The 27,702-nt window shown below is 45.8% G+C and overlaps 1 protein-coding gene across 1 annotated transcript in view; it reads right to left on the minus strand.

The window, feature by feature from the left end:
• GDPD1 (glycerophosphodiester phosphodiesterase domain containing 1) overlaps positions 1-12,163 on the minus strand; it is a 256,407-nt gene extending 244,244 nt beyond the window's left edge. The window contains exon 1 of the mRNA XM_086954967.1: positions 12,125-12,163. Coding sequence (XP_086811093.1) covers positions 12,125-12,141 — 17 coding nt within the window. The 5' untranslated portion in view covers positions 12,142-12,163. The remainder of the gene's footprint in view (positions 1-12,124) is intronic.
• Between the last annotated feature and the right edge of the window lie 15,539 nt (positions 12,164-27,702).

Genomic DNA, 27,702 nt, shown 5'->3' on the forward strand with positions numbered 1-27,702 from the left:
CCGTGTAGGAAGCTCCAAACCCATGGGAGGGGAGGTATCCAGGCAACTGGCATCACCCAACTCCTCTCGGTAGTCCGGGTCCTCAAGTTGGTCTGCTAGATGGTCAACCGACCCCTCCCAGTCCTCCTTGCCTTCCTCTGGCTGCCACTCAGGGCGATAGGCAATGCCAGGGATGAACTGATGTACAAAAGTAGCCTACCGGCGCCGGTCGACGTCGGTCCGGCGCCGGGTCCAAGTTGGGAGTGAGGCTGGGGTCAACGCCTTTTGGGGGCACAACCGGCGTAGGGCCACCAGCCGAGTCGGCGGGGCCCTAAGGCACACCAATGAAGCTGGGCTGCCAAAAGTTGCTGTGAATCTCTTCGTAGGAAGCTCGAAGCTGGACAGGGGACGCTCTGGGAAAGGGAGGGAAGCACAGAGTAATCCCAGAAGTGGGCTCCATAGGCGGAGCCGGAGAGCAACGACGCTCCAGGTCACACTTCAGCTAACGGATAGGGGAAAGGCGAAGAGAGACGGTGCTTATCCGCCTTCTTTTTGTGTTTTTACTTACGCGTAGGAGTGCGAAGACTTCGAAGAGGAATGGTGATGACTCAGAGACTGGTTTGCAACCTTCCTCTCGACGGGGACCTCGAACGGATTGGAGCAGACTGCCGGCCCTCCAAAAGCTTTTGTGACTGCTCCCGCAAAGACTTCGGGTTCATGGCCCGGTAGTCGGAGCTTGACTTCGGATTGTGGTCGCTCTCCAGGCACCAAAGACAAATGAGGTGCGAATCGGTGACTGACATCAACTTTCGACAGGAGTCACCGGGCTTGAAGCCGGTCAGACGATGGAACATCCCTTCTGCACCAGGAGTCGAAGACTCAAAAAAGAAGTCGACAAAAGCCGAAAAAGGATTGGTCAAAAAGTGACTAGGGGGCACGCTCTATCAAGATCTGCGCAGGCTGGCACAGAAAAAGAAAGAACGGACGTCAGCACGCAGGAGCGGCGTCTAAATAGACACTGCAACCTCATCAAGGCGGCCACGGCGCCGACGACGAACGCGGAATCGACAAACACTACCTACCAACGCGCAGTGGAACTGCTATGAAAAGATTTCTCTGGATCCACTCTGACGCCTGGGGGTACATCTAATGTAAGGAACCTATAACTATGGTCTCTTTCAGGCAGGGAGGCATATAAAGTGCAAGAGTATGTCTAAACATGAAAGGGTGTGGGATCCGTTAATGGACTTAATGTAATCTGTACAGCTGACCATCACTGATGATGCCTTGTCTTGTGTCCTGGCTGTAAGGTCCTGGCCCTCCTGATGACTATTAAAACATGTTTATAGTTACCAAAATTTAAACTATTGTACCATTCCTTGAGAATACGCAAATCTTGCATTACATCCATTGTTCATTTTTGGTATATGATGTGTACACTGTGTACAAGCCATTTATGCTTAGCTACATAACAATAAAAAAATGGAATAAAAAAACCTCCAAAACTACAGGCCGATGGGTTGCAAACTAACTTTAAATTATATCATTACAATACTTTTTTGCCAGAATTAGGATCTTTTGTAACCCAGATTACATGGGCGCCTGGAGCAGGACAAAATAAAAATCAGTAAGTCACAAATCAGATCTTTTGCACCAGGCACCAGTCCAAAAATGAATACCCGAAGGAGAATATGGGCAGTAGGTGCCACAGTGAGAGTATTGGCACATACTGTAACCTTTGGGAAGAAATGATTCCCCATGAAGTGTAAGTGCTTCTTTTGAATATTTTCTATTTCCAATGTTCAAACATTTCCTTGATTATGCACTACTGTAAAAACATATTCTGCATAAGTGAAGTAATGTAGGATAAATAAAAGGACAATAGAGAGGAACTGATCAAAATTAAATACAGTAATAGGGCTCCTGTCGGATGCTTGACTTGTTTCAGCAACGAGAGGCAATTTGAGTGCCCACCTTAGGTCTGCAAGCATAGCATCAGGGAAGTCTATAAAGAGGTATGTATCATGAGGAGTTCATTCTAGAGGATAGGGAGGGTGGAGGGTTGGAAAGAAGAAAAGGGTTTGCAGAGGTGGGTGTCGGAAGTCGAGGAGAAGGGTGATAGCTGCATACAAATATGTTCTGTTTCATCAAAAGGATACCAATGGTTCCTGCAACAACTGGCAGGTCAGCAGGTACTCGGCTGGGTATGATTAGAGGACTGTGAAGCATGGGAGCTTCCTTGGTGTCAGTCAAGGAAGGGATCCCACCCATATTCATTCGAGGATCTGAGCTTTGGTTGGTAGTCCGTATATCATCCTTTCTCAGAAGGCTATTCTCATCATTTCTTCCAGCCGGTCATGGGCTGTCAGAACCACCACAGACTACTATTTCCTTAGCATGTACACCTTAGCCACCAGTGATTGCCCATTATTTTCACTGCAAACACAATATGGGACAGAGCCAGCATGGAATCATTCTTAAAGTTATAACAGACATCTGTCAACCTAAACCATAGTCCAGAACTCCTTTAGCTTCCAGTAATTTCGCAGGACATTCATAATGACTCATGTCGATTGGTGACAGTGCAAACAGTTTGAACATTTGCGTTAGCTTAGATGCATGCTTTTCGCAACTATAAAGTTGCCACTACCAATCTGAATTTAAGTCTGAGTTCTCCTGGCAATTGCTATGCATGAGTAGCGTCAAAGACCAGTTGTTCTTCTAAAGCACAAGTTACTACTTGTGTAACAATATATCTGTAGGAGACATTAGTTAGTGATAGATTCCTTACCTTAGAATATCCCCAGGTGTCAGACCTGATCCGGAAATTTTTGTGTAGCAGTACCCTTGCGCGTCGGTAGGCATCGTCTGCGGCTCCGCGTCCGTCGTCGGCGCCGTGATGACGTCGTCGGAGTACTTAGACGCCGCCTCCACGTGCTGACGTCAGTTCTTAGACACAGCTTTTCCGCACCAGAAACGCAGAGCCATGCTAAAAACCAACACTGTTGCCAATGAAACTAGAGCCCTGAAAGGGGATGACCTTAACCCTAGATATCAGTTCGCAGATCGGGGAGGATGGGTGGGTCGGTAAGGAATCTATCACTAACTAATGTCTCTTACAGATATATTGTTACACAACTAGTAACTAGTGCATCTGAAAGAGACACGTTAGTGATAGATTCCTTACCTTAGAATAGATACCCCAGCAATACCAACCCCGGTGGTGGGTCTGCGAGCCAATAATCACACCAGAAAGTCCTGGAGGACGGAACGGCCAAAGAAGCCATCCCTCCGGACTTGGCTGTCCAGGCAATAATGTCTTGCAAATGTGTGCAGCGAGGCCCACGTAGCTGCCTGGCAAATGTCCTGCAAGGGCACTCCTCGGCCCAGGGCAGTTGTAGTCGCCATGGCCCGAGTGGAATGAGCCCTTAGCCCAACAGGGGCTTCCTTCTTAGCCAAGGAGTGACACGCCTGGATACACAAGATGATCCACCACGAGATGGTCAGCTTGTGCACCGCCTTTCCCTTCTTAGCACCCACGTAACCAACGAAGAGTTGGTCATCCACCCGGAACTGGCGTGTGCGATCCAGATAGTAAGAGAGCGCATGTTTTGGGTCCAGACGGTGGAGCCTCTCTTCCTCTTTCGAGGGATGCGGAGGCGGAAAGAAGGTGGGCAAGGTGATGGACTGCCCGATGTGGAAGGCTGTGACTACCTTGGGCAGGAAAGAGGGCCTTGTCCGCAACACAACCTTGTCCGGATGGACCGAAAGGAAAGGAGGCTTAGAGGATAGAGCCTGGAGCTCACTCACTCTCCTGGCAGAGGTGATGGCAACCAGGAAGGCAGTCTTCAAGGTAAGAATGCGGATAGGACAGTTGTGAAGTAGCTCAAAGGGAGCGCACATCAGAAAAGTAAGAACCAGGTTCAAGTCCGACTGAGGCATCACGAAGGGAACAGGTGGAAACGTGTGTGTGATGCCCTTCAGAAATCGATTTAAAATAGGGGACTTGAACAAAGATGGTTGATCAGGCAACCTTAGGAAGGCTGAAAGGGCAGAACGGTAGCCCTTGATAGTGCCCAGAGCAGAGCCCTGCTGGGCAATGGAAAGAAGGAAGAGAAGAACCTCAGAAAGAGGGGCAGAGAGAGGATCCACAGCCTTTGCTGTGCACCATGCCCCAAATCTGTTCCACCTGCAGTCGTATACCGACTTCGTGGAGGGACGCCTGGCTGCCAGAATAATGTTACAGACTTCAGGAGGCAAGTCAAATGGCCTCAACTGTCGCCGCTCAATCTCCAAGCATAGAGGTGGAGACTGGAAAGGTTCGGTTAGAGGACCGTCCCCTGCTGCTGCGACAGAAGGTCCTCCTGAAGAGGCAGACGAACCGGGGGATCGACTGACATACTGAGTAGCTCGGGATACCAGTACCTTCATGCCCAGTCCGGAGCCACAAGGATGACTTGTGCCCGGTCGCGCTTGATCTTCTTCAGCACTTTGGGCAGAAGTGGTCTAGGCGGAAAGGCGTACAACAGACCGCAACTCCACTCGCGACGAAAAGCGTCTCAGAGCGAGTGCCGCCTTGGAAATTCCAACGCGCAGAACTGATAACATTGCGCGTTCTCTTCGGTGGTGAATAGATCTAACCAAGGCTCTCCCCACTGCAGAAAGAGACCTTGCGCCACGTCCAAGTTCAGACGCCATTCGTGATCCATCATGCACCTGCGGCTGAGTTCGTCCGCCCTGGCGTTCAGAGAATCTACCAGGTGTTGAACCACCAGGGTCACTCCCTGATGTTCCAGCCACTGCCAGAGGTGCAGAGCCTCCTGGCAGAGGCTCCACAACCCCACCCCGCCCTGTTTGTTGCAGTATCACATGGCGGTGGTGTTGTCCGTGAACACCTGCACTACACTCCCCCGGACAGACGGGAGGGATGCCTTCAGTGCTAGACGAATCGCCCGCAGCTCCAAAAGGTTGATATGGAGCCGGGACTCCGCCGGAGACCAGAGTCCTCTGATCTCCGCCTCTCCCATGTCGCCTTCCCAGCCCTAGAGGGACGCTTCCGTCACAACCATGTGCTCCAGTTGGGGAAGGGAGATTGCCGCTGACCCAATCGCCGTCTGTGAGCCACCACTGCAGCTGTCTCGCAGTGCCCCATGAGATCAGGACATGGTCGGACAGGTTGCCCTGATGCTGGGTCCACTTAAACTTCAGGTCCCACTGCAGAGCCCGCATCCGCCACTGGGCGATATGCACCAGAAGGATGCAGGAGGCCATCAGCCCCAGAAGCTGCAGCGTCAACCTGACCGAGACCCGGGATAAAGGCTGAACGAGTGGAATTAGAGCCTGTATATCCCGAACCCGCTGCTCGTGTGGGTAAACCCGAAACTGCGCCGAGTCAAGAACCGCTCCGATGAAAAGGAGCTTCTGAGAGCGACACAGGTGTGAGTTGGGCACGTTGATGGAGAACCCCAGCAGGTGCAGAAGGTCGGCCGTAGTCTGGAGGTGGCTGACGACTGTCTGGGGCGAGCCCGCCTTCAACAACAAGTCGTCGAGGTAAGGGAAGACTGAAACCCCTAACCTGCGCAGATGAGCTGCGACCACCGCCATCACTTTCGTGAACACTCGTGGGGCACTGGTAAGGCCGAAGGGGAGCACGGTAAACTGAAAGTGTTTGTGGCCTACCGTGAACCGCAGGTAACGCCGGTGGGCCGGCAGGACGGGGATGTCAAAATAAGCGTCCTGCAAGTCCAACGCCACCATCCAGTCTCCAGGGTCTAGGGCAGCTAAGACCTGAGCCAACGTCAGCATCTTGAACTTCTCCTTCCGGAGGAAGCCGTTGACGTTCCATAGGTCCGAGATAGGGTGTAGGCCCCCTTTGCCCTTCTTGGGTACCAGAAAGTAGTGGGAGTAACAACTACACCCTACTTCTGGCCCAGGAACGCGCTCGATGGCCCCCTTGGCCAAGAGGGCCGTAACTTCCTCCCGCAGAAGTGTCAAGTGATCCCCCGACACGCGGTGTCACCGCGGTGGCATGGCTGGAGGGGGCGTCTCGAAGGGGAGGGAGTAGCCCCTTCAGACGATTTGCCGCACCCACATGTCCGATGTGACAGTGCGTCAGTGGTGGAGGTGATGGCGAACCCTGCCCCCCACTGGCGTCACATGGGCCTGAAAGCACGGATTAAGAAGGTTTTGAGGCGGATGCTGCAGGGGTAGGTGTGGACTGGCCTCGCCGTGGACCCCGACCATCGCCAGGGTGGTTTCCACGTCCGCCACCGCGTTGGATATTAGACTGCGGTGCGTGGCTGGCGGCACGTGTGGGGGCGCCCCTTCCTTGGCCATGAAAGGAGCGAAAGGCACCCATTTGCTGGCGCGGGGCCGAGAGGCCCAAGGACTTGGCCGTAGCCCTGGAGTCCTTAAAGCGCTCAAGCGCATGGTCTGCCTTGTCGCCATCGAACGGCATGTCCATAAGTGTGTTTTGGACATCGGCCAAGAAATTGGCGGACCTCAACCAGGCGTGTCGACGAATCGCCACCGTCGTTGACATCGCTCTGCCCAGTGAGTCGGTAGTGTCCAGCCCACACCGGATGGAATACCGTGCTGCATCCCGGCCCTCCACCAGGGCATGGCCGAGTCTAGCCCGTACCTCCAACGGGCAGTGTGGCAGCACATCCGCGGCCGTGTCCCACAGAGAGTGGGTGTAGCGGCCCAAGAGGCACACGGTATTAACGGACCGCAATCCCAAACTTAGGGAGGAGAATATCTTCTTCCCGTATTTCTCGTACCTCTTAGATTCCCGGTTGGGGGGGCGATGGGAATGCGGTCTGGGAATTGGAGGCCTGGATAACCAGGCTCTCAGGGGTGGGATGGGTAGACAGAAAGCAGGGGTCACCCGGAGCCGGGCGGTGGCGTCTGGCCACGTTCCTATCCACAGGCTGTCCTGTGGCGGGCCAGGACCAAGTGCCCAAAAGAACGTCTGATAAGGCCTCATTAAACGGCAGCAGAGGCTCGGCCGAGCTTGACTGCGGTTTAAGGACCTCAGTGAGGAGGTTAGTCCTCACGGCTGCGACGGGTAGCGCAAGGCCCAGGGCCTTGGCTGCCCTCATCAGCACCACGCTATAAGCTGCCCCCTCCTCCGTAGCCACGCTAGGAGGGGAGACAAAGCCAGTGTCGGGCGAAGTGTCCAGCCCACTGGCCTCCCCAAGCTCCCCTGTCCAGTCCACAGAAGACTGACACTCCCGTGCCAGAGGGTCCTCAGACCCCTCCCAATCCTCCTCATCACCCACAGCCTGGTACTCAGGCTCAAAAGATGGGGCCGGCTCATTGAAATAAAAATCTCCCAGCGGCGTTGAGAGCGGCGGATCCGAAACGAGGACAGGACCAGGGACGACGTCGTCCAGGGACGGCGCCGGGGGCGACACCCGAGGGGCCGGCGTCGGCGAGGTCGTTAAGTCGACCGGCGACGACCCGGATCCGGAACCGGACCCAGTGGGACCCTGCGGCACCGAGGCCGAAGCCCCGGACGGCGCCGGTGCCGAAGCACCCGGCCCGCGTGGGGACCCAGTCAGAACCACTTGGCCCGAAATCGCAGCGGAACCAGACGGAGGAGCGAGCGACCTCATGGCCATGAGAAAGTCAGCAATCTCCCCCGACTTCGCGTCCTGCCCAGGGACCGGCGGGTGTGGGGCAGGCCGCGACACCTGCGGCTCCAGCCGAGCCGCGTGGGCTTGGTCGCCCGAACCCCCGGCCACTTCGCGCGAGCGTCGGGGGGAGTCAGAAGAGCGATGGTGTCTCTTCGACTTCTTGTGCCTCTTACCTGAGGACTTCGAGCCCGAAGACCGATGACGACTCCCGGAACTGTGGGGGCTCCGGCCCCGCGACCGGTCCCTCGACCTCCTTTCGGACTGAGACCTCGAGCGGCGCGGGGCGGACTACCAAAGTTCGAGTCGCTTACGGGACCGCTCCCGTCTAGCCTTAGACGTCAGGGCCCGGCAGTCGGAGCAGGACTTGTCGTCGTGGTCCAGGCCCAAACAGTGCAGGCACCGGCGATGGGGGTCGGTAACCGACATCAGTCGGTTGCAGTCGGCGCAGGGCTTGAACCCGGGCATCCCTACCGGCACAGTCGGAGTCAATAGACTTCGAAAAATGGATCAAAAAGGATCTCAAAAGTTTACTCAAAAAGTGACTTGGGTACAACTTTTTCCAGATCTGCGCTAGCTGGCGCGGAAAAAAGAAGAACTGACGTCAGCACGCGGAGGCGGCGTCTAAGTACTCCGACGACGTCATCACGGCGCCCACGACGGACGCGGAGCCGCAGACGACGCCTACAGACGCGCAAGGGTACTGCTACGCAAAAATTTCCGGATCCAGTCTGAAGCCTGGGGATATTCTAAGGTAAGGAATCTATCACTAACGTGTCTCTTTCAGATATCCACTAACAAGAGACATTGACTGGTTTGTAGTAAAGGTCAGATATTAGTGCTCTTTACAGTTCCAAGATTGTTACCCTGTGATACAAGTTAGTGGGAAGGTTTGAATCAGAGATGTAGGGATTCTGCATGATGGGGGTATCAAACCTCCACGCTGACAGTGTCTTGGTTGAGTGACGGATTGACTGCAAATTCGAAAAAGGATCAGATCCATCTCTGAGAAATCATGTCCCAAATTGTATGTATCTGTTTGTATGTATCTGTTTGGTTTCTTGCGAGAACAGCCCTTACAGGTTTTTCCAAAGAGGTGCCTCATTACGGAACCATTTGCAATATTTCATTTATTGGTGTGTAGGGTGTCAGTGATCAAAATAGAGTGAAGTACTGGAGTAATGGTGGTGTATTCTATCCATGCGTACAATATTTCCAGACCCTTGCTATTTTAAAGCAAATGGTCCTCTGTGATTAAAAAAGTGGTTTTAGCTGTCACTTTTGGAAATAGGTTTTCCAATTGTGACAGGTGGTGTCCTCAGTGCCAGGTGTCCAAGAATGACAGCCAAATTCCTGAGTTGTGTTAGCTGTGTTGTGTATGCCTTAAGCATGATATTGTGACAGCTCATAGGAACTTTCAGATTCAGTACTGATGTAATTCAGATATTTTAAGGGTGTCTGCAGTTGTACCAACCCAAAGATAGTTATACATAGGTGCAGTGACAATTTTTATTGTCTGGACATTGCCCCACAGTGATGGCTGTAACTTCAACCATGGCATGGTCTCTTTAAGGGATGTATTAATGTTTTCCTGGATTGAAGTTATCTAGGTCATGGTTACATTTTGATGCCAAAATATATAAGGTTCTTAGTTACGCAAATAAAATGGTTATTATCCAGATTCACACTGGTATTAATGCTCATCATAGATAACACTCCTTCTGTCCCAGTTGACTTTAAATACAGATAAATCTGAGAGGAGTGCCACGTTTTTCATACGTTTCAGGATAGAGACTTCAGGTTATTGTAATGTCAGAAGAATGTCATCTACACACACCATGATTATGTCTATGTCTCTAATCTGACCATTTTGACAGATAGCTGCTTGAAGAACGCAAATACAGTAATTTCAAGTTGGGGCCTACAACCACATATTTGAGGTTTTCGAACCTACCCCAATTAAAGGGATAAGGGTTGCGATCGAACATTAAACAGGCATTCTATGACCACTGCCTGCCTCCCCAATGCCTCTAACTCATTCATAAAATTCTATTTTGTGAATCGATATGCCCTCTTTGGTGTCAGCATTCAGTCTGCCATTGCAATTGTAGTAGCAAATCTTTGATCCACTGCATTGCTATTTTGAAGGAGTGCGATGATCCTTCCGTGCCCTCTCCTATTTCCAAATTACAATAAGCCTGAAAGACATTTGCACCATTAGTACATTGAAACTTTTGTTTTGGGTCACAATGCCAATGGTTGTGTGAAGTAAAGGTTTCACAACCACAAAACAATTTAAAACATCAGGCCATTATGTGATCATAGAAAGGAGGACACAGTCACTCTGAACAAGGAAGCACAACCCTTACTATGTGTACAGTAAAAATAATGTCAAATTCCCAAACTGCAACATACATGTGCTAAAGACTGGGATTGCTCTATTTCCCATAGAGACATCACTGACTACTGAAATTTTAGGTTGGTTAAAACAGAGAGGGTATTGTCTGTGACTTCAACAATTAGCATATTTTCCTCTGAATGCGGGCAAATGTGGGCATTATTGCCATTCATTTCTTCTAGAACCCAGCAATCAACTTACTCAAAAGAACCTCCAATGGCAGGGCAGTAAATAGCAAAATAGTCCAAAATGCTGCTCTTTCTTCTGGACAGTTGTACATGGTTTTACTCATTAATGTTTAGCATCAGCAGAGTGTCCCACAATGCTTCACTGTCTACGGACAGAACACAACAATGAACTAGCACAATTGTGTGGCTGTGGTATTTACATAGCCTTCACATAGCTGAAGAAGGGTGCTGTACAGGATCCAAGCCAGACACAGTCAACGTGTGACTGGAGAGTTAAGCTGGTTTCTAACTGTGAAAGTGGGCTGTTAATGCATCATATTGTAGTGTTATTTTAAGAGATGTGTCTGCAGCTCTTTCTAAACTGAACAAAGTTTGAGGAAGTCCTGATAGATATGGAGCTGCTGGTCCAGGTCATGGGTGCAGAGGTGGAGAAGGCATGTTGCTTGTTTTTTTCTTTTTTTTGCATCTCGTGGTCTCCAGTGTGATGGTATCCTGGCTGTGAGTGTATTGAGAGTCAACAGAGATGCTGAGCTAGTTAACCAGATCTGCAGGGATGCAGGTAGCGATGGCTTTGTAGATGGCATAGCTGGTTTTGAAGAAAAGTGCATAATGAAAAAGGCAGACAGTGGACTTCCATCAGGGTGCGGGGTGATTTGGTCATATTTCTACAGGCACAGCTGCAAGAACCATGCCATTAAGGGCGACCAGAGTGGAGTCTGAAAGACCATGGAGTAGGATATTGCCACTATCCAGGTGTGAGAGTATAAGGGTGAGAAAGAAATAGTGAACCATATGGGCTCTGATTAACTATGAATGCCAGTTCCATGTCATCACCAGATGAACCACCTATATCTGCTGTCCCACTACAAAAGCATAATGCACCAGGACACCACAAATGATAAAAAGAGCGGCTTAGCTTTTTGTTTCTAGATCAAATGGATCGAAAGTTGCTGAAAAAATGATCAAAAAGTGGTTCTGCAGAATAGCAAACTTTTTCGAAAAGTTAACTGTTGACATTTCAGTTTCTTATGCTGTATTCGGTTGTTATACTCGTATTAATGAGGTGCAACTTTTCCCTGGCAGTATTCATAAGTGTTAAAACAATAATGAAATAAACGGTCATAGTTTGTGCCATATAATTTTCCTTTTCTTGCCACATAAGTTTATCAACCCTGACCTACAATGTGACCATCCATCGCCACATAAATCCAGTGGTCCGAACAACAGCTAAAATTCAAACCCAAAGAAAAAAATACCCAATCTTTGATGATGCTGCCCCTCTTACTATGCCAAGCCTTCACAAAGCATACCACAGTCTGGGCCACAACCCCAAGTGACGGCGGGCGGCTGCTACGGCACAGGCTGATGCACCTATAAAGGCTTTGGTAAGGTTAGGTTTCTCCCCAGGACCAATCTGTAGCACACTCTTTTTGTCATCAATCTCTTTTTGCGTTCCTCAAGTAAGGCACTTAGCTTTAGATTTCATTTAAGGGATCATATTTTACACCATCACCTTCACGTGTATTTCATATTAGACACAAGGGCCAGGATGCCCGAGGCAGCATTACAAGGGAAGTTGATCTGAAGTAAAGCGAATAACTTGGAGTAACACTCAAAGTTCATTTTGCACCTTTAAACGTCTGCTGCCTCCCTAAAGACATTGCCACAAGGGAGCCACGGTCCTTGAAGGTGCGCTCTCTTGATCTCAGGTCCATGACACACAAAGAGGGTTAGAATTAGGATCGACACCCTTTCTGACTGGAGCAACAACATGCACCTACATGTCAGACTCCAATAGAACAACACCCCTGTGGTTGGCAAGCTTCAATTGAATCTAGCACGAATGAGGAGGCACATTATCTTAGTTCGTATGGCTGACTTGAAACGACACAGTCTTTCTTTATATATACATGTTCTGTACTCACTGGTGAAAGGCAGCCATGGTGTTTTCCAAGTTCTCTCCCGCACCTGTGATAAAATAAGATAGAATGAGTTTGTAACTTTTAAGGGCTTCGTTTTCAAGTTTTGTCATTCAACAGACCACATGTAAAGGATAACTAGGGTTTACAGCGGGGTCGATGAATGAATGGAGTAATAAAGCATCAGAGAAAAAAAGAGTAAAAATGTTGTGGTAGAGCATTAAACACAGAAAGAAAGAGAATAGTAATTTCCCTTTTTTAATCGTCTCATCCTCTTGCAAATATTAAATGGGGAGTCCCTTAAGAGGACAACTGCTTACAGCCCTAGAGTACAATAACCAAGATCATGAAACAGGTAATCTAAAGCAATCAGAAATTCCCACCGGCTAAGAGCCTAAAGATTACAAAATACACTATTTCATGTAAATTGATTCAAATTTATGAAAAGGAAAAATAGCAACTACAGCTCAATCCATTATTTATATGATGGCTAAATGTGAAGTAGTCAAAAAATACCTGATGGAACCAAAACAATGGTGCAACCCTAGTGCGCAATTCCTCGTAAAAATGCGAATGCACATCTGATAAAGGGCCATATGTATCAAGATACCAATTAGCGATTCTGTTATAGCGATTTTTAAGAAATCGCTATTACAGAATCGCTAATTGGTATGTATCAAAAAAATCGCTTTTTTTTGCGATTTCTTGATATTCCTTAATTGCGAATTCGCAAGCACATGTGGTGCATATACATGCCCTAAGGGCATGTATGTGCGTCACATGGCACTTTGAAAAATGCTGAAATGTGCATTTTTCAAGGAAATCGCAACTTACCACCAACTAGAAGTTGGTGGTAATTTGCGATTCCTTAAGGGCATTTTGGAATTTTTTTTTGCTTAATACATTAAATTTAAGGAATCGCAAAATGTGCGATTCCTTAAATGCAATTGCAAAATAAGGAATCACAATTTTTGTGATTCCTTATTTTGCACCCAAATTCTTTCATACATACCATTTTGCGAAAATGAGTTTGCAAACGCCGAAATTCTGCGAATTTGGCCTTGATACATATGGCCCAAAGACTCCTTTGTGACCTCTAACAAGACGTCATTCACAGTGTGCAATAGCATTTAAAAAACTATGCAACCGTTGTAGAAAACATAATAGCTATGTAAGAGAAATGTCATTTCAATTCATTATGCATGTGGTAGGATCCAGGAATTACAGGACTATCTTAAAAATACCCATGACCTGAACATAAAAAAAATATTACTTAACAGGAAGCGGGAGACACGAAAAATGTTAATGGTAATTTCTGGACTCTTCATCCTTCTCCTTCTCCTCCCTCCATAGAACTGGCTGGGAATAGCCTGCTGTCAAGCAGCACTAGTATGAACGTCTACAAAATAAAGCTCCACCTTTTATGGTTTAAATCTCTTTATTAATTTTCTCAAGAACACACCGTTTAAAGTTCTGAAAGAGCCCGGGTGTAAGTTAAGTTTCCTTTTGCACACCTATGCACAAGCCCACCCAACCTGTTCATCATCAACCTTCCCCACGTTGTTCTCCGTGTTCTAATGGGCATGATAAGGGTCTGTCTGACTGGATGTTGGAAGAGGGACATCAAAGGCCAAACGTACTAGAATAGCCAGGACAGTAACTCTGAATTAGATTTGCTAACAGGTTATGCAGAGTGTACATGCCAATTGATGCTTCATTTAAAGAACATGCTCAAGGTTTTATTTTCTATAAATGCCTGCAGTGGGTACAGATTTTTATAAAGGTGACAAAGCAGGTTTTACTCAAATAAAATGGAAAGTTTTACTTTACTTTACTTTACTTATATAATTTATAATTTCCAAATGTAGACTATCCAACCACAATAGTTGAATTTACTTCTAAGTTTCCATGGGACAAATCCACCACGATATGTTCCAAAACCTGAAAATAGTGTTATATTTCCAAGAAAAAATGCAATGAATTGTAAACGTTCAAATTTACTGTTTTCTTTGGAACAAATATAACATTATTTTACTCTTTCAATGAAATTTCATTGGAACGTTCGGAATGAATGAAGGAACTGTTTTAAAGACCACTCTTTCTCTGTGGGAGACAACATAGCTATTGAAATTTGCCCAATCTTCTAGAAGTGATTTCAACCAGAATGGAATTTGATGCAATTCAGAAAAAGCAATGCAGCAAAAAAGCATAGGCTTAAGGGGGCTATCAATGAGATAAGCTAGAATAAGGTACACATCCCGTTGATGAACTGGACGTGCGATGGCAAGATGTAGATGCAAGAAGCAATTAAAACGATTCCGCATTTTTTTGTGTGAAAATATCATATTTGTTGAGAAAGGTCGCTGCTGCTGAAAGGTTTGCAAGAATTCTGTATGATTTCTGCATCAGTCAAGTACCTGATGAAAGCCAGTAGAAAATGTAAAATTGCCTTTTTGAGTGTTACTCTCAATTAAGGGTACAAAAACTCAATTGCGGCCCCTCAAGGCAGCAATCATTGGCAAAGCCAATAGGTCTTGCCTATGTGAAAGCTTTTGGCTTTGCCAATGTCTTTTGGCCATGTTGTACAGCAGTGTGGCTGCTGTTCACTATGGTTAACAATGTGTGGTGTGGTGTGGTGTGGCGCAGAGGATAGTGGAGCGGCATAGAATGCTAGAAGAGTAGAGTGGCATGGAGTGAAGTAGAGTAGGTTGAGTAGAGTGGCATTGTGTGTAGTGGAGTGGCATCAAATGGTGTGGAGTGGCATAGAGGACAGTGACGTAGAAAAGAGTAGCATAGAGTGGTGTAGACTGGTATAGAGTGCAGTGACATAGGGAAAAGTGGTGCAGAGTAGAGTGGCAGCGAGTATAGCTGTAATAGAGTATAGTGGCATCGAGTGAAGGTGGTGTGACCTAGAGTGGCATGAAATGGAGTAGTGTGGAGTAGCATGGAATACAGTGACATAGAGCAGACTGGCATAGAGTGGAGTGGAATGGCATAGAGTAAGGTGTGTAGAGTGGAGTGGAATGGTGCAGAGTGAACAGCATAAATTAGAGAGGCGAGAGTGGGATAGAGCAGCATAGAGAGGCATGGAGTAGAGTGGCATGGCGTAGAGTGGAGTAGCATGGAGTTGCGTAGAGTGGAGTGAAGTAGAATGGAGTGGCACAGAGTTGAACGGAGTGCATAAAGTACAGTGGCATAGACTGGCGTAGAGTGGCCTGGAGTGGAGTAGCGTGGCATAAGAGTGGAGTGGCCTGGAGCGGTGTAGAGTGGAATGACATAGATTGGCATGGCATGGCTGAGCAAAGGAAAAATGTGAAACTAAAAACTGCATTGAAGTCTAGTGGCTGGTGTGGATAATCGTGAGACATTTGAATGCAAGTGGTCTGATGTTTCTCACAGCGAACACCCAGCCGTAATGTGGAAAATGGATGATCAACGTTGTCTGAAAATGAGAACCTTTCAAAAGACTTGCTTAATAACTTTCCAATCAAAGGGAATTAAGTGCAAGGTTGCTTGCAGAATTTGGGAGGACTTATGGGATCACATGAAATTATGTAATCATGAGGTCAGAAGTCTTTGGCATCGCCATAATGACTTCTCTGCATACACTGCAAACTGCATGTTTTTCCATGCAAAAACTGGGATATTCTTTATTGACTGACTAACCGGTAATGGGTTCATTGTCACATATTGGAAACCACTCACTAGACTCAACAGACACTGATCTCTGATCGAGCAATTGCCTAAGAAGGAAAAAAGCATATGTAATCAAATGTAATACTAGTGTTGATGTTTTACAGTGAATATCAACTATTCATGGTGCTCTCTCCTTATGGGATTATGAAAGCAAGTATCTTGGTGAATGAAAGCTGCTACAGTGCTGTAGAATTGGGGCAAAGAGGCTTGATTTGTAAGAAATACATGTAATGTATTCGTAGCAGAAGGTTTCCTTATTGAAAGCTGCTTGGGTTTGGAAAGTCTGAATTTTGGAAAGAGCTTTTTAAAGTGAGTGGGAGACATGCCACTCAAGTATGTACCTTTAACAGCTTCTGTCTTTCATTTGTCCAGACAATAATCTGTGGTTGTTAAAACACGCCTTCATGAACAAATGCATACCCACTACCTTGTCTTGACTAGTTCTGTGAAGTTAAGCGATGTATAGACAAGAATGCCCATACGTTCCATGAAGACCAACCAAGCTATTCATGGTTCTGTTTTGTTTCGCTCAGAAAATCAAAACAGAAATTATTCTGACATTTCTGGAGGCGGGAATTCCATAAACGTTTCAAAATTATCCTAGTTTTCAAGATTATGAACAGGGATAACAGTAGCTGCATTGCTTCTCTCATTAAAGGTATATTTAATTAGGATTTCTTTAATTGTGATTCTCCAGCTTTTGACATCTCATCCGAAATAGGACTCCTTCCTATGCATAACACTGCTGTAAACACTAGTGATTAAGCCAACCCCATCACAATAAAAAACGACTAAACACAATGAAAAACTCCCTTTTAGTAGTTTTGCAGCTTGAATCCAAATAATTAGACAAAGAAGGTCCTAAATAATTATCTGTTCCATACCAATGTTTCATTCTTTAAGATTCTGTGCCAAGGACAGACTTGCAGAGATAAAAGGGGGAGGGGGTTGATCTCGGAAAAAGCCACAAAAATACTTGCTTTTTGGATAATTCAAATACAAGACCTGTATAGAGTTTACATTACGCATAGTGAATTTATGGTAATTGCAATAAAATACTTTGCAGAACTTACAGAGATAGATAGCTGCCTATTAGTGAAAAACTCTGAAGGGTGTTGCATGAAATCAAAATTTGTTGGATAACCCAGGTAAAAATGTTTGAAAAGCAGCAAAATATAGGAGTCTAGAGATACGCAGAGCTATCAAATAAATGTTTGAGTTCAAAATCTGAAAATCAATGGATCTGTTTAAATGTGCCCCAGAGTTCGAAGTATTGACCCAAAAGGGATGAGCCTGATACTCTCTTGGCTCATGTCCTATATCTTCCGTACAAATGCATCACGGAAGGTATGTGCAAGGCAGGTTCTAGCACTGGTGTGTTCCCTCCACTTTCTTCTGATGTGCTTTGTGTACATCAGAAGAGGGTAATGATCTTTTTGAGGTGCTTCAGTACATCTCCACACTACTCAGGAAGTACTGCAATAGACAGCATGATCATGAGCCTCTCAAAGAATGTAGGCATGAGCGTTCTGAGAGTCCACTGTAGAGAGCTGTCTGCTGCAACGACTGCAGTGCTTAAAGTCCTTCAAAAGCACAGATAGAAGTATTTCTGTTTTGCCAAAAAAAGGAAGGTACTGCTCAAAATAGTGTCATACTTAAATAAGCTTTTTCCTGAATATAAAATTGTAGTTACAAATTAAGATGGCACGAAGGAGTGCAGAGGTACCATTTACACAACAACAGCTTGTTCTCCAATGCCCATTAATAGCTATGGTCTATAAGTGAAGTTCTGGGATATGCAGCTGCTACTGCCGCAATCCAGTCAGGGGGGTACTACAAAAAATGACACAAGACAAATGGGATATTGAGAAATGGGTAGTGCCAACGCTGGCTGTACAGAGTAATATGACAAAGGGATAAAGTCAGGGTACCCCAAACCAAGAAGGGAGAGATAGGGGAACGTAGTAGCCTTAGTCACCCAAATGGCATCCTTAATTTCTTCTGGACTGAGCATTACACAATGAGGTTTCAGGTCATGCAAGTTAAGATTTTCTAGTCCCTGTGTAAACGCTGATGATTGCACAAATAGTTTGCTTAAATATATTTTTCAATGCAGATTTGTGAGCTGTGAGACACTGGTGTCCACACAATTTGAAGCCATCAGCTACTACTTCCAAAAATAACTTTCAGTCTTTGGGCCAGATGTAGGTAACACATTTTTATCGACTGATAATTACCGATTTTTACCGAATCAGTATTTTCTAAAAGTGAAACGAGATGTAGGTCAAAAATTGGTAAAATACACCGATTCGGTAAAAATCGGTAACCCCTTTACGGTATTTACCGAATCGGTATATTCCGAAACGGCTAATACCGAATCGGTAACTCACATGCAATCCTATGGGCCCGGAGGCCCATAGGAATGCATTGGAACTACTGACTCGGTATTTACCGATTCGGTAAATACCGAGTCGGGGATACAAAATATCAGGCAGTTGAAGATACAACCAATCACGTGTCACTATCCCGCCCCTCAGCCAACCAACAGAGCAATAGACCAATCCTGTGCATGGACCCCACCCCACATCCAGGAAGTGGCCACACCCATGCAGGTGCAGTGTAACTGATCACACAGGAGAGCAGAGACACAGAGACAGGCACTTGTGAAGCAGAGCCCTGCAGGAGAAAGACATGGAGCCCCAAGACTCTCAAAAAGAAGGTGCAGAGAGGAAGAGGAAGCTGAAGTTCAGCACTGGAGAACTGCAGGTGTTGGTGGAAGAGGTAGTCAAGCACTACCCAAAAATATTTGGAAAACAGTCCCTGCATGTACCAGAGGCTGTCAAGAGGAGCACCTGGCTGGGGATCCAGACTAAAATCAATGCCATTGGAGTTACAATAGGCAAGTGGATGACCTAAAAAAAAACGATGGTATGATCTAAGGATCACCACTAAGAGGAAACTGGCTGCAAGAAGCAAGGAGTCAAATTTAACAGGTGGAGGGAAGAACAAGGCACCTCCACTCACAGACCTGGAAGAGCTAGTGGAGTCCACACTGGAACCAGACTGTGTCCTGGGGATTGGTGATGCAGACAGCTCAGCCCGAGCTGCAGCTAAGAAAGGTAAGGGACATGTCCATCATCCCACGCCCCCTGCCTGTGTTCCTCCCCCAATGTGGCTCTGTATTTAGGAAATCCAGTGCAGACTTTAGTACTCACCTGCAAAGCATTATGGGAGTGGTAGTCATAAGAATACCCATATGAGCAGTCAACATGAAAAGTCGTCAGGCATGCCACACAATACAATCAGACACATGGGAGGAGCAGAAAATAGTGATGGCAAAATGTAATTTAGTCATGATGTACACGGTGAAAGCACCACTAAGATACTGTCCATGTCTGTCCACAGGAGAGACATCACGCAAGTCCCAGCAGGTGAGGGAGATGACTCATCCCCAAAGGGATAGCAGTGAACAAGAAGGCAGGGATGCTGGGCCCAGCAGTGCAAGACCTACAGACATACCAGATGCAGACGACACAATGCAACTGGAAGCATCTCCTGTGCTCATAGGCTCATCACTACCTGCGTCAGAAGAAACACACACACCAGCAGACTCTGAGGTGTCCGAAATCCTCAGGCCAGTGAGGCATGAGGGTCCCCCGCATAGGATCCTGCAAACATCCTCAGATGAGGAAGGGGATTGTGAGGAGTCAAGGCAGTCTATGTCAGGGAATGCACCAGCTCAAACATCCACTCCTGACAGGCCATCTGAAGGTAGAAGACGTCGTAGGGCCCGGGAGTCATGCGGCAGTGGCCGTGATGAGAGTGTTTTCCAAGGCCTTGAGACCACAATGGTGAAGGTACAGCGTCTGCAAGCAAAAGGAATCAGTGCAGTACACAGGCAGATGCTAATTCTTAACACCAACTTCACAGACATGAACAAAGGAATAGGATCAATGGCAGACAGCATGAGGGACATGGCAGAGGGAGTCAGGGACATGTCTCAGGCTGTCATGACACTCTGAAGAACTTCGGGAGGACCGTGCACAAAGGCGCAGGGAGACCCGTCGGACGCAGCAGCAGACAGGCGGCATACGGCAACTAGCAAATGCAACTTCACTTATGTGTCGCCGGTCAGTTGCAATGCAGGAGGGGCTGGTGCACTGCTGTACTGACCTCACACGGGGATGGGGAGAGTCACTTCAGCGATGGAAGTGTTGCTGACAAACCAGTCAGCCACCACAGGGGCAGAAGGTGTCGGTGACACAGACACTACTAGTAGCAGGGCCAGCACCCCTGTCCCTGAAGTGAGGAGAAGTAGCAGACGCTAGAGTGCTGGCGCTGCCACAGCAGACTTTGAACCCAGCCCAGCTCCTGCAGCACGCGGGGCTGTACATGGGTGCAAGCAGTTAGTCCAGCAAGTTCAGTTGGACATGTGAGGGTGAGGTAACCCCTGTACACACAGTAGTGCCAGGCACACTAGTATGTGACATTTTTGGATCATTTATTTTTTACGTAGTGCTAAATAAACTACGTGCATTGAGGTACAAGACGTGCTTTGTCTCCATACTTACTCAGAAGTAGTTGTGTGTGATTTCTGTCCGTCTCGGTCTTCCATCTGTGGGAGATGGTACTCCGACTGTGTTGGCTGCTGGTAGTGCCTGGTCATCGTCATGGTCTTCATACTCCTCCAATTCCAGCTCTGTGCCGCTCTTAGTTGCGAGGTTGTGCAACATTGCACAGGTTGCAATAATCTTACAGCACGTTACAGGTGCGTACTGCCGTGCACCCCCACTTTTGTGGAGGCAGCGGAACCGACTCTTCAGGAGGCCAAAGGTGCGCTCAATGATGTTCCGGGTGGATTTATGTGCCACATTGTAACGTCTCTGGCTGGGGGTTGTGGGGTTGAGGTAGGGTGTCAGGACAAAGGAACGGAGTGTATATGCACTATCCCCTAAAGTGGAAGACAAAATTATACATTACTCAGATGCACACATTGACATACATCTGCTTCATCTCTCAAGGGAGTGTCACCCATTTCTTTACCTAGAAGGTATCCTTCCCCAAATTCGCCCGATGTCAGGCGTGTATAGATCCCACTGTTTTGGAAGATATATGAGTCGTGGGTGCTTCCTGGGTATCTGGCCACTATATCGGTGATGATGAAATTGGCATCACAGATTGCTTGTACATTGATTGTGTGTGTTGACTTCCTGTTCCTGTATATGTGCTCTGTGGCAGCTGGGGGGAAAATGGGGATGTGGGTCCCATCAATGCAGCCAATCACGTGTGGGAAGTTAGCCATGAGGTAAAAGTCTGTCTTGGTCCTGAGCAAGTCCGCATCTGTGTCTGGAAAGTGGATGTAGTGATCCATTCTTTGTATCATGGCGTCCAGGAACCTTCTGAAAAAACGCGACAGGCAGCTCTGGGACACCCCACCTACCGCTGCCACTATACTCTGGTAGCTCCCAGATGCTAGGAGGTGTATGCTACAGAGCACCTGGACATGGGGTGGGATGGCATGGGCCCTTGGTCTTGGGTGGTCCAGGAGTGGATGCAGGTCCCTGATCAGGTCCATGATGGTTTCAGGGTGCAGTCTGTATCTCTGCAGTATCTCTGCCGCTGTCAATTGGAAGAGTGTAATCCTTTGCCTATATACCTGTTCCTCCCTTCTCCATTCCCTCTCACCTGCTGCCTGTAGCCTTAGCCGTCTTGCTATGACGTAAAAAGCAGCCCTTCTAGTTCCAATGTTGCATTTTGGGGCCCTTTTTTATAGGCTGTACCTGATTACCACCTGCTTGCAGTCCATGGTAAATTCCGACTTCAAAATACCAAATTTCGGAGAAATTCGGTAATTTAAGGCTCACCTACATCTCGATGGCGTGATATTTTTCATTTCGTAATTTCCGATTCGGTATTTTTACCGATTCAGAACTTTTTCCGACTCTGTATTTGTTCCGAATCGGTAATTTTACCGATTCGGAGAATTCACCGACTCGGTATTTGTTCCGATTCGGTAATTTTACCGATTCGGAAATGTTAACGATTCGGTATCTTTACCGAGCCGGTAATCTACCGATTCGGTATTTTTACTGGTTTTCGGCAACCTACATCTCTTTTTCCTAATACCGGTTGGTAACGGCCGAAAACACCGATTTTCGGACATTACCGCCCGGTATTAGGCTACCTACATCTGGCCCTTAATATTTGATGACTTCACTCTTCTTTTTCCAGTAAAAAGGCAATACAGATGTATTTTTCCTTTTAAGCAACAACTTATAATATTTTAACAAAGAAAGGCTTGTATACTATTTAGACCTGTGTTTTATCTGCCTAAGTTCTATAATTGATTTCATCCCTAATATGTTGCAATGCCCTTCTTAGACAACGACCATATTCAAACCAGTAGTTAATACTTTTGTTTCATCCTCCCTTGCAGACAGTGTATCTAAAATTACTTTGATTGAGTTCTCAGAGTCAGTAAGATTGGACCTTTTTCATATTAATATATACCTTTCATGTATCAAGTGCAAGCCCCCAATTAGGAATTTCACATTCAGTACTGCATGATAAATGTGGGTAAATAGGCAATGAGGATTTACAATGGAAGTAATTGGAGGGAGCAGAAAAGCAGACGAGGAGCTGAAATACTGGCCTAATAGGTAGGCGAGCACTCCTCAACTAGTTTGGAATTTTGAAACGCTTTATGAGCCTGCTTAATGGCCGAACATCAACATAGATTTAATAAAGGGGATGAATTAAAGCTCTTCTAATAAGAGTCTTTTTGTCTTTTTGTTGGTCTGTATAATAGGAAATTACCATTTAGCATTTAAACCTATGTTGGGTAATGCGCTTTTTACAAATTGGCCTTTCTTGTCAGTAATGTGACCCAGCGGCTCATAATGGACTGAACTACCTTCGCACCAGTCTTCATTTGAATCAATATTCAAAGTAGAAGTCAAGCGATTAAAAATGCTGATGTTAAATTATCCCACAATCATTAGCATAATATCATGAAGGTATGCAAGAAGACATTCTATGGTCTCACTTTGAATTCCTAGAAGGGGTTGCAAATAATTTCTAATATTATATTACTATGATATACAAATATTAAAATTTTTAACAAAGGCATTTTTCAATGGTTGGGTAAAACTCACAGACTATTATTAGAAGAAAGTCACTAGATGTAGAATTTGTTCTACACTTGCATTTTAACTTCTAGTGAACAGGAGTGGTAAGTCCTCCTAATGGACGCCCTCTTCCACTAGGGGTTGCTGCCTTATAGCGGCATACATAATCCATCGGAGTCGGGCTTGGAGTCCTTCAAATCTCTTGAATCATAATAATAACACATGATCAAAGAACATTTTAATCAAGATGGCTCAACGATCTTTTGTAACCAAAGACAGCCAACAAAGTACAGCTGACGGTTACATTCACCGAGCTTCATGAATCAATTTTTTGAGTGATCTGACCAAAACAAGGAGAAAGGTTTACACTTTCGGCCTGTTGCTCACATGTGGTGACTTTGTAATTGTTGTCCCTATTTGAAAAAATGACTGCTGTAGGCCAAAGATATCTTTAATGATTTACTGGCAGGCTGTGCACCCAATTTGATTTGTTTCTTTATTGAAGCAACTCACATACTGGAAGTGAATGGTTTGGAAGTGAGTTAAATGACCCACACAGATCAATGCTGGTCCCAGTCAGTTAAATTGTTAAATACATCGTACAATGATAGAATGTCATATTTTTCAAAACTATTTCTGGCAGTTGTAACCGTCTTACAGGAAAAAAGAGATAAAAAAAACAGTGTCATGTATTCCTGTTTTATTCTTTTTTGCTGTCTAGCCCAAACCCTACGATTTTTAAGTCTTTTGTGTTTAGGTTTCTTAGCGTTGGGATCTTATCAAATAATCAAAGTAAAGCAATACAATTTTAGGCTAATCCACCCCTATTGGTATTGCGGACTTGGAGATCCATCTATTAGTTGAGGTGTTGTTAGAGAGTTCGTCTTCTTTGGGCAACTCTCATTGCTGAAAGGGGGGGGCACCAAAACAGGCAAACTACATAAAACACATAGCGCGATGTCATACATTTTGAGCCTAGCTTAAGACAAATGAGACAAATGGGATGGTGCGATCTGGTTACTGTCAAAAGAAACTGCATTGCATTTAGATATATTAAGGTACATCAAAGCCTTTCCCTATTCTGGGCATTTAGCCGAGGAGTTTCATGTTTCAAGTTGCGGACAAATATTACTTTTGCTTTGTTAGTCTCCGCTTAATTGACTTTGAGGATCATGGGTTTGGCCTCGTTATGGGAGACCCGCTGCATTGAGCAAGGCTCCAGCGTTCAGGTGTTGACATTGTAGCCTCTTTTCTTATTGAGCTTGATACTTGTCTTCATGGTTCTCAGTAGTCTAGAGGTCTTTGATACATGATTGACTACTCCACAGAAAACTCAAGAGATGAAGACATTATCAGTAAAGGAAGGGTCCGTTGTTTTTTTGTTCCACACTATTGTTGTGCAATTGTTTCTTCAATCTTCCTTAAGTAATTAGTTGATCTAACTGTACCACAGCAAAATTAAGGATCACCCGAATATAAGAGAAAGGGTATACCAAAGTTTCAAAGAAAGAGTTAGTGGGTTCTATTGGGAGTTCAAGAACTGACATAGCCACAATTTCTTCTCCTGCATCTCTGTACCTGTGATAGACAGCTAAAGGGCCACTCTTATGTACGCTACTGAAGGTGTTAAGCAAAAAGCTACCCTCTAATGAGTTATCATAGGAGCGTCTTGGTCAGCACATGGCATTGCACACTTTTTTTAACCTCCACATCGGCTTTGTCAGAAAAGGTGAAGTCTATTGAATTAATTAATGAAGAGGTAGCCTACTTTCAACTTCCTCTTCTTGTCTGACACCTACTTCAAGTATTTTGTTTCCTTTAGACATAGATTTGAAATTTCTAAAAAAAAATTATCTTCGTAGTGTGTTTTCCGTTTTAACTCTGTTGTGTGGCTGACGTGTTCCTGACAAAGGGCAGATAGGTCTAGCTAGACCAAGCTTCTGGCTCAGTTGTTTTTTGGCATTTGACAAAGATAGGTAAACCTTACCGATTTTACCAAAATGTAGTATCATGACATGTAGAAATAACCAAGTTGCAACTAGACAGAGAAGTGGTAGAATAATATATTCTGTCTAGGTAGATAAGTACTAAACTTTGCCACAATTATCACAAATAAGGAATCAAGAACTACGAGTTCCCCAATTAAATTTCCATAAAACTTTGGACTTTAGACCTTGCAAATGCCAAGTTTTCAAAAACAGTCAAACAAACAGGGGGGTGTCAACTCCTGAGAGCTGACCTCAAAGTTCTAGTATTTTGTAATAATGAAGTTAGCATAAGCAAAGCTCAAACTCAACCTCTACAGTATACTCACTGCCTTCCACCCGGAACTCCTTGTTACTCTAGGGAGGAACTGAGAGGAACAGGGCACAGGAGGTGAGTCGCAAGCTACAACAAGCACTGCCATCTTCCCTTTCCTTCATAATACAGAGCACACTCCCTCCCTAGTGTCACCAGGCAGCTGTGCTTGACTTTGTATTACAGCGAAAACTCAATAAATTATGACTGGTCAACCTGGTCTCGATCTAATGATCATTAGCGTAGTGACTCTCCTCAGCACTCAGGGTCACAAGCAGCAACCCGAAGCTGTTACTAACATTAAAGAGAGACAACAGTCAATGTATGACATGGAGAGAGTAACATTGAAAATGCTAAACCAACTACAAAAGTCCAAAATGCAATGAATCTGAGATGATCCAAAAAGTGGCAGCCAGAGGTAAAATCAAAGCTGGGTAGGAGCCGAGAGAGCCAAAGAGGACAAGGAGGGGCACGAGCCTGCCTGACCACTTCCATCGTATCAGGGAAGGACTCACAAAGGAGAAATTTAATTTACATTTCTCCTCAATAAATAACTCCACAACTTTTTAATGGGAGCTAACAGCAACAACTAAGTTGATCTGACCTTCCCAAAAATGTTTTCTATCTAACAGGACACCCATCTTTTTCCTTTGTGAGAGGAAACTTTACATAAGATCTCAAAAATGGAATAAATGGCACCTATGATTTTGTGGTCCTCGCTGTGTTTTCAGTGTTTAAAAAAACAGTAATGCCTGCATGATACAGATGGAATAAACTTGAATCTCTGTTCTACTTACTTTTAAACTGCTTTTAACCCTGCGCCGTATAAAGTTGTTGTTTACCTTCATGTTCAGCCATTAGTCACCGCCACCGACCCCGGTCCGTCACAGCTTGTGCAGCTTGAACGGAGGGTCGGGCCCAGGCATCACTCAATTCCGGCTGCACTACCGGATGTTGTAATTTAGAGCTCCAGTCTTTCTCGCCCATCTCCTACTTAATCAGTCGAAGGGCGGGGACGTGCGCAGCGGTGCCTCTGATTTTGTGGTCCTCGCTGTGTGTTCAGTTTTTAAAAAAACAGTAATGCCTGCATGATACAGATAGAATAACCTTGAATCTCTGTTCTACTTACTTTGAAACTGCTTTTAACCCTGCGCCGTATAAATTTGTTGGTTACCTTCATGTTCAGCCATTAGTCACCGCCACCGACCCCGGTCCGTCACGGCGTGTGCCGCTTGAACGGAGGGTCGGGCCCAGGCATCACTCACTTCCGGCTGCACTACCGGATGTTGTAAATTAGCGCTCCAGTCTTTCACGCCCATCTCCTACTTAATCAGGAGAAGGACAAGCACAGCGGCGTGCCGGCGGCACTCCAAAGGCAAGCCCGTCTGCGCCCGTCTGTGCCCGATCAACGCCAGACTCCAGGGCCCCTGCATCTATTTTTACTGGTAACCCTTTCTTATATAAAATATCTGCAAACTAGAAAACATGAAGTGTCTTAGATATTCCAGTGAAGAAATAAAAAAAATTAATCACCCCCCTGACTGAACCTACAGAGGCCTTAATAGCAGAAATAGGCAGGTTTCCTGAAATCTCTCGTTTAGTCCAACCATTTGACCAGAACAAATCTTTTGTACCTCACAGTCCAAATCAGTCCAGCACATGTAAGGCTTCTAAACATCTTAATGCCACACATTTTAATGTCCATTCAATTTCAAAATATGCATTAGAAACCTGGAGCCTTCTCGACTCAGTAGATCTGGACATTTGCTTTGTTTCCGAGACCTGGCTGCATGAGAATGTTTCTCTCGATGTATATACTGCCTACCCTCCAGAGTATAAAATAACTTGATTCGATAGGAAAGACACCAGAGGGGTGAACTACTAATTGCCACCTCACATAATTTAAATATTACTAGTTTGGAAAATCTTGTTTTTAATCATTCAGAAATCAGTATCTTTAAGATCAAGGAATCCACTAATAACGTCTAGAGAGGAGCTCTAGTATACCGACCCCCGGGTGCCAAAGGAGATTTTACGAACGAGCTGCTTGAGATCATAGCACCACATGTTCTAGCTTCCGACAAATTTCTCCTAATTGGTGATTTTAATTATCATGCTGAAATACAATCCAACTCGGACACTGAGAAATTGATTTCTAATATGAACACCCTCTGCCTTGTACAGATGGTTGTAGACCCCACACATCGGGCAGGTCATAATTTAGACCTCCTTTTCTCCAACTCCCCCGACCTAACAGTGGAGCCCCCGCATTCCATCCCTTTGGACAGATAACTACCTATTAAAATGTATTATTCCCATCACCATAGCAAAAGCGGTCTTGACAAGCGAATGTACATATGTAGTCCTTGGCGTAAAATTACATTACCCCTTTTTTCAAAACGCTTCCACCTCGACCTGGTAACTCCTACTATAAGTGCAAGTACAGCAGAGCAACACCTTGAT

Source organism: Lissotriton vulgaris, chromosome 2_1, assembly GCF_964263255.1.
Source record: "Lissotriton vulgaris chromosome 2_1, aLisVul1.2, whole genome shotgun sequence".
NCBI classification, from domain to species: domain Eukaryota; kingdom Metazoa; phylum Chordata; class Amphibia; order Caudata; family Salamandridae; genus Lissotriton; species Lissotriton vulgaris.